This window comes from Trichomycterus rosablanca, chromosome 12 (genome assembly GCF_030014385.1).
Source record: "Trichomycterus rosablanca isolate fTriRos1 chromosome 12, fTriRos1.hap1, whole genome shotgun sequence".
Taxonomy (NCBI): domain Eukaryota; kingdom Metazoa; phylum Chordata; class Actinopteri; order Siluriformes; family Trichomycteridae; genus Trichomycterus; species Trichomycterus rosablanca.
The window spans coordinates 36,246,133-36,259,378 of NC_085999.1; the positions used below are offsets into that span (position 1 = coordinate 36,246,133).

The 13,246-nt window shown below is 43.6% G+C and overlaps 1 protein-coding gene and 1 non-coding gene across 2 annotated transcripts in view; both read left to right on the top strand.

Annotated features, from left to right (window-relative positions):
* dars1 (aspartyl-tRNA synthetase 1) overlaps positions 1 to 12,965 on the top strand; it is a 36,385-nt gene extending 23,420 nt beyond the window's left edge. Inside the window, exons 10-18 of the mRNA XM_063006212.1 lie at positions 1,814 to 1,925; positions 4,014 to 4,148; positions 7,056 to 7,203; positions 7,556 to 7,702; positions 9,684 to 9,726; positions 9,936 to 10,016; positions 10,100 to 10,211; positions 11,358 to 11,429; positions 12,188 to 12,965. Coding sequence (XP_062862282.1) covers positions 1,814 to 1,925; positions 4,014 to 4,148; positions 7,056 to 7,203; positions 7,556 to 7,702; positions 9,684 to 9,726; positions 9,936 to 10,016; positions 10,100 to 10,211; positions 11,358 to 11,429; positions 12,188 to 12,279 — 942 coding nt within the window. The 3' untranslated portion in view covers positions 12,280 to 12,965. The remainder of the gene's footprint in view (positions 1 to 1,813; positions 1,926 to 4,013; positions 4,149 to 7,055; positions 7,204 to 7,555; positions 7,703 to 9,683; positions 9,727 to 9,935; positions 10,017 to 10,099; positions 10,212 to 11,357; positions 11,430 to 12,187) is intronic.
* trnas-cga (transfer RNA serine (anticodon CGA)) lies at positions 11,524 to 11,635 on the top strand. The gene is made up of 2 exons: positions 11,524 to 11,561; positions 11,590 to 11,635. It is a non-coding gene; the product is annotated as a tRNA-Ser (tRNA).
* Positions 12,966 to 13,246: the final 281 nt, after the last annotated feature.

Here is a 13,246-nt window from a genome sequence, read left to right on the forward strand (position 1 = left end):
GACCCAACAGCAACCTAGTGGGGTTTGAACCAGCAACCTTCTGCTTACTAGTCCAGTACCTTAACCGCTAGGCTACAACTGCCCTGCCACTGGAGTTATACCACTGGAGTTATATCCATTATGCTTCTTGAAGAACAGCTTGTGTGCTAATGTTCCCCTTCCTATGTAGTTTGGAACCAGGTAGTTTATGTTGTGACTGAGACAGTTAATTTCTACACATTATGTGCTTCAGCACTTCAGTACGTCCTGTTCTGAGACTCTGAGACTCCGAAACTTTATTATTATTATTATTTTATTTATTGGTAAAACCTTCCAGGATGACACAGAAGCCGACTTCCATCATGTGCTACAGGTTATGCTACAAGTACATTGAGCTATGGGACGCCGCTGTTCCAAAACCTGGAGCGTATGATGGATGTCAGCCTCTGTGTCATCCTAGAAGAACCACTCCCATGAATAAATATTTAGTCATATTAATCAGGTGATCAATCAGAATGCCTTTGTATTGATTTGCACTGAATTCAAATCAGGGCGACAACAGAGCAAACCGATGATTTTGTAGTAGGGATCAAGCATTTAGGTCTGTTCTGTTCTCTTGGTGTACACAGAGAGAGAGAGTATATCATGTGTCCTCCACTGAGCTCTTGAATGTGATCTGGTGTTTGTAAGATGGAGTGCAACCCTAGTGTTATGTCCTCTACCATGTAGGCCAGGAGTGGCTCTGTGGTTGATCGGAGGGTCAGGGGTTCGAGTCCTGCCGTGGCCAAGCCGGCCCTGTTCATTGTAAATCGCTTTGGATAAAAGTGTAAATGAAATGTAAAGGTAGTAGCGGATTGGCTGATCTCACTGACCATCTGCTAACGACCTGCATGGACCTTGTTAATCGCCTGAAGAACAGCCGAAGCACCATACTCGAACCAAACGTTGGACAGGAAGGCCTGGCTCACAGTTAGCATTCCAATTCTTTTCAGAGACATTCAGTGGGGTTGAGGTCAGTGTTCTGTGCAGGCCAATGGAGTTCTTTCATACCTAACTTGTGCACAAAATCAATCAGGTCCATAATCAATCAATCAGTCAGTTTCACGCCCACTCAGGTGGCGCAGCACACACGCTGGAACCAGAGCTGGGATCTCGAATACATCGCATCGAGTCTCAGCTCTGCCTGCCGCCTAGGCTGAGCAGCCACATGAACAGATATGGGCGGGACTAAGCCGGATGGGGTCTCTCTCCCATGACTGGTGCAATTACGACCTCTGCTGGCTGATTGATGCTGCCTACACAGAGATGAGAAAAGAGTGCTGTCAGGGTGTGTCTCTCCGTACACAACGCTGAGCTGCACTGCACTCGTCAAATTGTAGGTGATGAGATGCATAAGGCATGCCGCCCACGTGTCGGAGGGGGCGTGGGTTAGCTTCGTTCTCCTCAATCAGAACAGGGATCGGCATTGGTGGAGAGGAAGCATGACGCAATCGGGCAATCGGACGCGCTAAAAGGGAGAAAAAGGGGAGAAAATGCATAAGACAATATATATATATATATACCGTGTATATATATAATATCAGTTTCACAAAGGTGCAGACGTGCTGGAACAGGAAAGGGCCTTCCCTAAAGTTGGAGGCATAAAATGTCATTTATGTAATTGATTTATTACAGCTCTATTATTGTGGCTAAAACACTTAAATTCAGTAATTAGAAGGGGTGTCCCAATACTTTTGTCCACATGGTGTAGATGTGGCTGAAGTCTAGTGTCTAGATTCCTTACACGTGTGTGTAAACTCTAAGTTAACAACAATGCGCTTCTGATGTTTTGCAGACGACGACGAGCCAGGCGATTTTCCGTCTGCAGTCGGGGGTGTGTCAGCTTTTCAGAGACACCCTCATTAAGAAGGGCTTCGTGGAGATCCAGACCCCCAAAATCATCTCAGGTACCTCGGTCACCTTTCCCAAATGTGTGTGTGTGTCACATCATGAACATAACGAGCTCGTTCTCGTTCTCTCACACACATTCTCGCCGTCGTGTTCTTATATAGTCCCTTTTTTAGCTCCACCAATCAGACACAGAGTCCCAGCATCCTCCGTCTTATGACGCTTACGTAGGTCTGCGGTTTCGCAGCTTCGGCACGGGGAACGAAAGAACACAACCGTCGGTTTCGCTTCCTCATTTTTCTCAACCAGTCAGTGCACAGCGTTCTCATTTAAACTTGCCGCTTTTTCAGGGTGTGCCACCTGTGGCCTGGACGACGGTTCTCAAAAAAAAAAAAAACAACGTCCGCTAATAAACCGCTCCCACCGAACCCATGCACACCCGGCCACGTGCTCACAGTGACGGAACATGATGTTCTTACAGTCCACACGTATTCAGTGTCACCATGGTACCTACTGACGGGTACGAACACATGCCGGCCGTGTGCTATAACATTCGACCGCTGTGTGAAGGCTGAATGTACACTGTAGGGTTAGAAGAGGAACTGTCACGTTTGGCTGCTTTAAAATGCTCTATGGTGGCATAACTGCTTAGGAAAAAAATTTCATAGGGCGTGCAGGTGGCATTGTGGTAAATTAAACTAGCCCACTACTGCTGTGATCCAGGGTTCAAATCCCCAGTGGTGCCATCAACCAATCAGGCATTGTACCCAGTGATTCCAATGAGACTGGACCCACCGCAACCCTGACAAGGATAAACTTATAAAAACATAAACATGGTACAAACCATGAAAGCTTTATGATGAAGAATCATCATGCTGGGAGTTGGTACATATGGGCATTAAACCTACCAACCAGCCCATTTTCTATCCTGTTCTTGTGTGTGTCCATGACATACTGTACACCATATGGTCAAAAATATTGGGACACCCCTTGTAATGACTGAATTCATGTTTTTTCAGTCACAACAGTTGCTCGGTTTAAAGAACCTCCAGTGGCCCGTACAGAGTCCTGACCTCAGCCTCACTGAACAGCTTTAGAATGAACTGGAACATTAGTTCAGGCTTTCTTGACCAACACCAGTGCCCGGTCATACAAATGCTGTCATCTTTTGACTGAATAGGCACAAATTCCCACAGAAATACTTCAGAGTCTAGTAAGAAGCCTTCTCGGGAGGGTGGAGGTCGCTCTATTTTAATACCATTTGTTTGTGAAATAGGGTAGTTGGCTATATAGTGTTTACATTTGCCTTTTTTTAATATTATATGCTTTATATATATATACAGTATATATATATATTACAAAACAAAATAAACTAGCGTAAAACACTGATTCCTGCTGTGAATGTCATTTACATTTTCAGCATTTAGCGGACGCTTTTATCCAAAACGACTTACAGTACTGTGACATTTATACTGTCTGAGCAATTGAGGGTTAAGGGCCTTGCTCAAGGGCCCAACAGTGGCAATCTGGCAGTGGTGGGGCTTGAACCAGCGACCTTTCGATTACTAGTCCTGTACCTTAACCGCTAGGCTACAACTGCCCTGCCATAGATATGACAACATGGCATTACAAAAACAAACGGGCGGCACGGTGGCTCGGTGGGTAGCACTGTCGCCTCACAGCAAGAAGGTCCTGGGTTCGAACCCCAGGTGGGGAGGTCCGGGTCCATTCTGTGTGGAGTTTGCATGTTCTCCCCGTGTCTGCGTGGGTTTACTCCGGGAGCTCCGGTTTCCTCCCACAGTCCAAAGACGTGCAAGTGAGGTGAATTGAAGATACTAAATTGTCCAAGACTGTGTTTGATATAAACTTGTGAACTGATAAACCTTGTGTGTAATGAGTAACTACCGTTCCTGTCATGAATGTAACCAAAAAGTGTAAAAACATGACGTTAAAATCCTAATAAACAAACAAACAAAAACAAACAAACGATATTATACGCTTTTCCAATATGCCCTACTTTAAACTACCTTTAGCTAGAAACAGACACAAACTGTAGTCCATACACTTTTGACCCTCTAGTATATTGAAAGATTATATGTATTGGTGTTTGATGATGATGTAGCATGTTTGTCATGTTCTCCCTGCAGCTGCCAGTGAAGGAGGTGCTAACGTCTTCACCGTCTCCTACTTTAAGACCACTGCGTACCTGGCTCAGTCTCCTCAGCTCTATAAGCAGATGTGTATCTGCGCTGACTTCGACAAGGTCTTCTGTGTTGGACCAGGTAACCTACACTCCACACGTCCTATTCAAATTCCAACCGCATTCACTTCGTAGGACCACTGACCACTGACAGGTGGAGTGAATAACACTGATTCTCTCTTTATAACGGCACTGTTAGTGGGGGGGGTATATTAGGCAGCAAGTGAACATTTTATTCTCAAGGCGAGCGTGAGGATCTGAGCGAGTTTGACGAGGGTCAAATTGTGATGGCTAGACGACAGGGTCAGAGCATCTCCAAAACTGCAGCTCTTGTGGGGTGTTCCCGGTCTGCAGTGGTCAGTATCCGATCCAACAGACGAGCTTCTGTAGCTCAGATTGCTGAAGAAGTTCATGCTGGTTCTGATAGAAAGGTGTCAGAATACACAGAGCATCACAGTCGCAGGGCTGTTTGGCAGCAAAAGGGGGAACAACACAATATTAGGATGGTGGTCATAATGTTATGCCTAATCGGTGTATTACTGGACATATCCAAACATCACCTAGAAACCAGGAAGTGTGATTGCGCCGTAGGGTGCGTCTGGTACCGTAAAATAATCTGATTTATGCTTGTGTATGACCAATGCTGAACAGGTAAAGCAGACTCTGGCTTGGATGAACGTTCAGTCCTCATCCAAGAATAATTTTTGCATTGCTCAGGGGTCCAAATGAAATCCTTGGAGGTGATGCCACAATGAGAACTTAGTAAGGACCATGTTGGGTCTGTTCCTGTCAGTGAGCCTCTGCTTGCACCCTGCAGTGCTTCTCAGAAAAGTGAAAGTACCCTGAGTTAATCGAAAGTGTTTACTTGGAAAGTACACAACAAACCCTTTTCACACTCAAAACCACCTAAACATACAGCTACATTATATGACCAAAAGTATGTAGACACCTGTTATTTAGCTTGTTTCTCATTCCATAGTGTTTCTAATCCCATAATAGATGATTAATGTAGAGTTTTAGAGACTAATGGTTTTGGCATCTGCCCCTTGAGTCAAAGTTTTATGTTGCCCCTGTCCCAACTTTTTTGGAATGATTTTCATGCATCGGATTAGGGTTTAATTAGAGTTTATATTTATAAAAAGCACCAAAGTTGAGCAGGTAAAATATTGAATTATTTGTTTTGTTGTTTTTGAGCTCGTTTCTCAACACATTATAATACACTAAGTGATCAATATGGATGGACAGCAGAATGAATGGACTTTGAGGCTGTAATGGCTGTTCCTAAAAATTTGGAGTGCATCTGCCCTTTCGGTCAAAAGAACATTTATAAGATCAGAATCCACATTCCTATTCATCTTCTGGCTGTTTAATAGAGTTGTGGTTTGAGCTGTGTGCAGACCACTGGAGTTCTTGAATGTTATACATCTCTTGGACGTCTGATCATCTAATGTTCCTCCTGGCGTCTCTTCTCTGTATATCACGTCTCTCATCTCAGTACTTCTCCTGCACACTTGTCTATCATCTTTTCTTCACACTCGAATTGACACTGTAATTACCAGGTAACTGTATGATGTCTTGGTAACATGCTGTGTCTCGCACAACCCCGGTAACTTGGACCCGAACCCCCAGGTGTAGGTGCATGTGTTCAAGGGGTGACGTATCATTTGTCCTCTTAGGTCGTTCACCTGTACAAAGAACATTCAAACCAGTAGAAAGTTTCCTGTTTACCGAAACTCTTGGTGTTGTTTCGCTTTCAGTGACTCAGTGAGGGTTTAGGTCACGTGGACACAGTCGGGGTTCCCCTGGTTTCCCAGTGTGGTAAATAAACCTATCGAAAGTTTTATTGTTGTGCAACCATGTGCCTTTATATGGTTCAGTGCTTTTGAAGATTGCTGGCTGGATATGTAGGAAGGTACATTTTTGGAGAAAGATCTGTTCTAGGTAGATGGTAGATGGATGGCAGGATGAATGGACATATGGATGGACCAGTAGATGTAGGTATACACGTAGTTAGATGGATGGGTAGATAAATGGGTGGCTGGGTGAATGGATAGATGGCTAGATAGGTAGATGGATAAATGGGAGGATGTACAGACAGGTTGGTAGGTGGATAGATGCGTGGATGAATCTATGGCTAAATGGGTGGACAGATGGATAGGTGAATGGATGAGCTGGTAGGTAGGTGAATGTGTATGTAAGTAGATAGATGGTTGGATTAATACATGGCATAGGTAGATGGATAAATGGGAGGATGTACAGACAGGTCGGTAGGTGGATAGATAGGTGGATGAATGCATGAATGAGTTGATGGTCAATGGCTAAATGGGTGGACAGATGGATAGGTGAATGGATGAACTGGTAGGTAGGTGAGTGTGTATGTAGGTATTTGGATTGATGGTTGAATTGATACATGGTAGGTAGATGGATGGATGGATGAACTGGTAGACTTATATGGATAGGTGGATGTAGAGTGGACATACTGGTAAATTGATAATTGGATTGATGGATGGATGGGAAGACTGATAGACAGGTTTATGGGTGCATGGGTGGGTAGATGGATAGGTGGCTGAATGGATATAAGGATAGGTAGACGATGGATAGGAGGGCAAACAGGTAGGTCAATGTATAGATGGGTGATGGATGGACAGCAGGACAAGTAGACAGGTGGGTATGTAGGTAGGTAGATCGGCTGGATGGGAGGATAAACAGGTGGGTAGGTGGATAGATGGATGGGTACATGGGTTGATGGTTGGATGTAAAAGCAGTAGGATGGATAGGTGGATGGGTGTAAATAAACCAAACATTTAAATTGATCAGTCGACTAAGGAAACGGAAGAAAAGATCTCACACCAGTCGTCCAGGTCGTTCTTGAAGGTTCTGGTTTGATAGAAGACGGTACTCGGTCTAAAAGGTTGCAGAACTATGAGCTCTTTAGGGTCTCAGATCCTTCCTGCGAGTCTCTCTCACTCTCATTGTGTTTCTCCATCAGTATTCAGAGCTGAAGACTCCAACACCCATCGTCACCTGACCGAGTTCGTAGGTTTGGATATTGAGATGGCCTTCAGCTATCACTACCACGAGGTCATCGACTCCATCACCGACACCATGGTGCAGATCTTCAAAGGACTCGGAGACAAGTACGCATCACACGCTCAACCAATGAATGCAGCCGTATTATCACTGTTTTTACCTAGCAGCATCAATTTAACGTCAGTCCTGAGGTCCTAGTTTCAATCCTCGCCTCTGGTCACTGTCTGTGCAGAGTTTTGCATGTTCTCGAGTTTATCCGGGTTTCTGTTGCCCACATCACAGAATAAAACCATTAGACTAGCTGCTCTAAATTACAACCCAGACCAAAATAAGAATGGATGAAAGACTCCTCGGCTGCTGGTTGTGGTCTTTGCTTCCATCTAGTGGTCAGGAGGAGTAAAGAACTGAATATACTGCTCAGCAGCTCCTGGTGTGTGTGTGATGGTGTGTGTGCTGTAGTTTCCAGACGGAGATCCAGACGGTGTGTAAGCAGTACCCCAGTGAGCCGTTCAAGTTCCTGGAGCCCACCCTGAGGCTGGAGTTTAAGGAGGCAGTGGCCCTGCTGCGCTTGGCCGGAGTGGAGATGGGAGACGAGGAAGATCTCAGGTTTACACACGCACACACACATCTTTTCATGAGCCTCTAGTACAGGGGTGTCAAACTCATTTTCACCGAGGGCCACATCAGCATTATTGTGGCCCTCAAAGGGCCGATTGTAACGTATCCTGCTGTGATTGCAGTCACATTGCTGTTTTTCTTGGAGGCTGAATTCTGCATTTATATTGTTCTACTTTACCACAGACGCGGCCTCATAACACAAGAGACGCACCGGCTTTTCTTCCTGAAGCACAAACTTGTTTTCACTTTCATTAAATTTCCTCCTTATGCTTCATTTTCTTAATTATCTTCTTGTACATTTTAGGATCATGTGTAAATATGTGTAACATCATCTACTGGTGGGATGTGTCACTTTGCAGGTCACAAAATCAGCATGCATTTTGAAAGATGCAGTTTATTTAGGATTTTACAGTGTATTTTTAAGACAATCATTCTGCCCTCACTAATAGTTTATCCCCCTTTCTCAGCTAGACAGACAGACAGACAGACAGACAGACAGACAGCTCTCTTCAGAATACAGTCGGTTTATTTGCTTTCCAGCTGTGTGATACACCGTGTGCATCAAAATGAAGTAAAAATACAAACAATAAAAACAATAAAGAACTTAATACAGTAAAAGCACACAGCTGTAGTCAAGTGTTACATCTGGTACAATATGAGATTTAACCAAACGTAAAATAACGAGTTAAAATTATGTGTAAAGATACTAATTGCTATAGTAACAGTAACAATAGTATTTAATTACGGTAAATTTGTAACTAAAACGCTGTGATATACTCACTAAACATTTACTAACAACTGAGAATATAAACGCCACTACTTACAGACGATGCTTGGGTATTATATTGCAGGATAATTATCTGTATTTATTTATTATTGTTTACGTTACTGACTACGCTACCCCGCGTTCTTTTGCCGTAAAAGTCACATGGCTTCTTAACGAAGGTTAAAGTTAGTTGTCATGACTACGATGTCACGTTGTCTCTTAAAGGCGAACCATCACAACAATCGTACAGTCGTTAAAGCTCTCGCGGGCCGGATCAAATGACGCGGCGGGCCGGATCTGGCCCGCGGGCCTTGAGTTTGACACCCCTGCTCTAGTAGGTTAGCTATAAACCACATACACTATATGGGCAGAAGTATTGGGACACTCCTTATCACAGCTGTCAGTTATAGAAAAAAAATTAAATGCTTCCAACTTTTTAGCAGCAGTTTAGGGAAGGCTCTTTCCTGTTCCAGCATGACTGTGTCCTGTGAATAAAGCAAACTCTATAAACACATGAAGAAAAGTTTGGTTTAAAGAAACTCCAGTGACCTGATCTGCTCTGGAATGAACTGGAACATCAGTCGAGACTTTCTTGACCAACATCAGTGCCCAGCCATATGAAATGGTCTTTTGACTGTATGGGCACAAATTCCCACAGACATACTTTAAGGTCTTGTGATAAGCCTTTCTAGCAGAGTGGCAGTTATATACAGTTATATGTTATAACTGAAAAGCTCACCTAGCTGTTACTCTTAAGTTTTTTAAATGGTGTGTCCAACAGTCTCATGGTCAGATGTCCAAATACTTTTGCCCATATAGTGTATACAGTTTAATTAATACAGGGTAAGGTAGCCTAGTGGTTAAGATACTGTACTAGTAATCGAAAGGTCACTGGTTCAAGCCCCCACCACTGCCAGATTGCTACTGTTGGGCCCTTAAGCAAGGCCCTTAACCTTCAAGTGCTTGGACAATATACTGTCACAGTGTTGTTAGTCGCTTTGGATAAAAGCGTCTGCTAAATGCCCAAAATGTAAATGTAAACTCATTAGCAGCAATTTACTGCTGATTACTGAGCTGACCACGGCGCTTTTAATTCTCAGTCACTGTCGTAGCAGCAGCCACAGAGATCCAGGTCCAAAACCTGAAACTAAATCCTCTGTCTAACCCTGTTTATTTATTCATCCCTGTATTTTATTTCTGCAGCACGCCCAACGAGAAACTGCTCGGCCGCCTCGTCAAGGAAAAGGTAAACAACGCCAGCAGCATCACCGCCGTTACACCGATATATTAGTATTAATTCCAAAACGTATTTATTTCTAACACTGCCAATGTCTGTGGGCTTGACTACCAGTAGGAGGTGCTGCTGTGCCAGATCAGTGCAGTCCTCACCTTTCTACCATGATGATACGTGTAATTTATCATGTTAAATAAAGTCTGTGCTGTTGTTTCTTGCAGTATGATACTGATTTCTACGTGCTGGATAAATACCCGCTGGCTGTGAGACCGTTTTACACCATGCCGGATCCGAACAACCCGGCGAGTATCTGATTGTGTTTCGTACGTCAGATCTAAGCCTGAAGGTTTCAGCTCATGCTAATATGGTGTGTTTATTTCTGCAGAAATACTCCAACTCCTACGACATGTTCATGAGGGGAGAGGAGATTCTGTCTGGAGCTCAGAGAGTCCACGATGCTCAGCTGCTCACAGAGAGAGCTCTGCACCATGGCATCGGTACACACGCATTCAGATCTGGGTACTGGGGAGGCCAATGGAGAACACCAAACTTATCGTCATGGCATTTAAGCCCTGCTGTTGCTATTAGGGGTTTCAGTGTGTTATGAGAAAGCATATCCTAAATGGTTACACTGTTCACACAATGCAGGTTGTAAACACGGCTGGTGATTTCTCTGTGCCCAGTTACATAGGGCTAGTTTGTGTTTATTGTACTAAGCCACAAGCATTACAGTAGAAGTTCTAGAAAGTTCTGCACTGATCTCATTACGTGACTGAGTAGTAACCACTGCTCCATACACATTAATGTGGGCTGTTAAACTAGAAAACTATTTATGTGACACGACAGAATCCACCTGCCGCACTGACGAGCCACACTAGAAAGAGAACTGCTTAACCATAATTTTATAGAGTGAGCCAAAAAAATAGGCCAGACAAAAAGTAATAATAAATAAATAAATGAACTTGTACATGAATGCCCCCTTGTGGAGGCATTTACGTTACGTTACACTTTGTAAACCACAGTGGGACCAGATTGTCACCTTTTTCATTAAGTATATTTCGTTATGTGTTTTGATCAATTTGATGTGTTTTGATGTGTTGCCTGGGTCGCAGTAAAAACCATATACTGGACGCCCAGGTGGTGCAGCGGGATATTCCGCTAGCACACCAGCACTGACATTCTGAACACGCCGGTTTGAATCTCGGCTCTGCTACCGGTCGGCTGGGCGCCGTCTCGCGGGGACAGTTGGCAGTGCCTGTAGCAGACAAAAAAAATTGCCCACCGGGTGGGGTGGAAACGGACTAAGTGGGTGGGGTGTTCAAACGCTGTCCAAGGACCCTGTGCAGAAGTGGATGAGCCTCATGTGCAAATCCACCAAAGCACGGGTGTAAAGAAGGACCGTACAGTATACCCTCCCCTAATGCAATCGGGGATCCACAGTGGAATACAAATTAACTATTTAAATTAGGAGAAAAAGGGAGAAAATGCATAAGTAAATAGAAATAAAATGAGGATTCTCTATTACAGAGTTTTTCCAAACTATTCTTCAAGCAACCTACATTTTGTCCATGATTTTTTTTTGTCACTTCACTGCTTTTACACTGCTCTCTCTCTCTCTCTCTCTCTCTCTCTCTCTCTCTTAGATTTGGAGAAGATCAAAGCCTACATTGACTCTTTCCGTTACGGAGCTCCACCTCATGCTGGAGGAGGAATCGGTAAAGCTCTCCCTCTCTCTCTTTCTCTCTCTCTAGCTCATTCTCACTCCTACATCAAATTCAAGAAGCTTTATTAACAGTTTAAATGTCAGATGTCAGGAGGGCCGAGCGGTCTAAGGCGCCAGACTCGAGGTTAACAACCTTCCAGAGTAATGGAGGATTCTGGTCTCCGAATGGAGGCGTGGGTTCGAATCCCACTTCTGACATGACATTTAGTGAGCAGAGTGGTGCAGCGGAGACGTGCTGGGCCCAAAACCCAGAGGTCGATGGATCAAAACCATCCTCCGCTAGCTCTCTGAAATTTCCTTCGGGATCAATAAAGTGTTATCTTATCTTATAATTGTGTAATTATTAGTGTTGCATGGGGCGGCACGGTGGGTAGCACTGCCGCCTCACAGCAAGAAGGTCCTGGGTTTGATCCCCAGGTGGGGCGAACCCTTTCTGTGTGGAGTTTGCATGTTCTCCCCTTGTCTGGGAGGAAACCTGAGCTCCCGGAGGAAACCCACATACAGTCCAAAGACGTGCAAGTGAGGTGATTGCATGTATATCAATAAGATCATGAAAATCAATATTAATTTGGAAAGCACATTTTTCAACACTGCCGTCAGTCCAACATTTTTTAGACCCCCTCACCATTACATGCTACAAAATTCAGCACTGCTGTGTACATGTTTGGTGGATGGTCCTAATATTCTGTCTCGTCAGTGTGTATTGCTTATTTACAGCACATTTACTGATGGTTTGTGTTATTCCGCCAGGTCTGGAGAGAGTGACCATGCTGTACCTGGGACTGCACAACGTTCGTCAGACCTCCATGTTCCCCCGTGACCCCAAACGCCTGACCCCATAAAGAAACCGTCGTTCACCTGACCTCACAAACGTACACCAGGACGTCCACTAACTGTCAGGATTATCTAACAATACCAAACCAGCAGTGTGTAACATCAGTAATAATGAGTTTACAGAGGTCAGGTGTGTGTGGTGTAGTGTGAAGGTGAAGATTAAACCAGTGGACTTTAATAAAAACTGCTAACGGCTGAGAGGTACTATTTAGCGTAGTAGTATCTGAATCGGAGTTCTTACACACATTTAGCACACTAGTGTGCAGTTTACGACCAAGCCTAATTCTCTAGTAGCAAATCCTAGCATAATAAATGGAATTTGAAAATAAAGCACTTGTTTTTTTAACCAGCCAGCAGCAGCAATAAGGAACCGTTTCACCCTTTCTCTTAGACACAGTCAGTCATGTCTGACGCTTCTAACAATAGAAATAATAGTGGTTTCTGGGTAAAAACAGCTGTTTTGTCTAATAAACTTTGATACGCTAGTGTACAAGTTGGGCGTAAACCTGACTATACCTAACTTCATACTCACATTCTGTCTTTTTCTACTGAATAATCTGTGCTAATCAGATGCACTACACACAACAGAACTAACTAGCTGACTTACAGAGATGATTGCAACTGGGTACTTTTGAGGTGTATAACTTGGAGGGAGGATAATAAAAAAATAAATAAAAAGCCTTATTAACACAAACCAGCTTTTTCATTCTTATAATTGTTTATAATGAAGCAGTGATTTCAGAACCAGATATATTTATTGTTTTTTTTGTTTTGTTTTTTTATTATTTTTTATAGAGGTTAGAATATTTAAGCCGATTTTCATTTCCAAAACAGAAACATCTGATTTTTCTTCAGCAAGTGACCAGATCATCGTCTTGCAAAAAGTTTCAGCCACAATCCACTTTTAATTTTTTGGAAAAGCCAGCCAACTTCTTATTCAAGATCTGCTGGTTCCTCACGAAGTCCATAACGTCA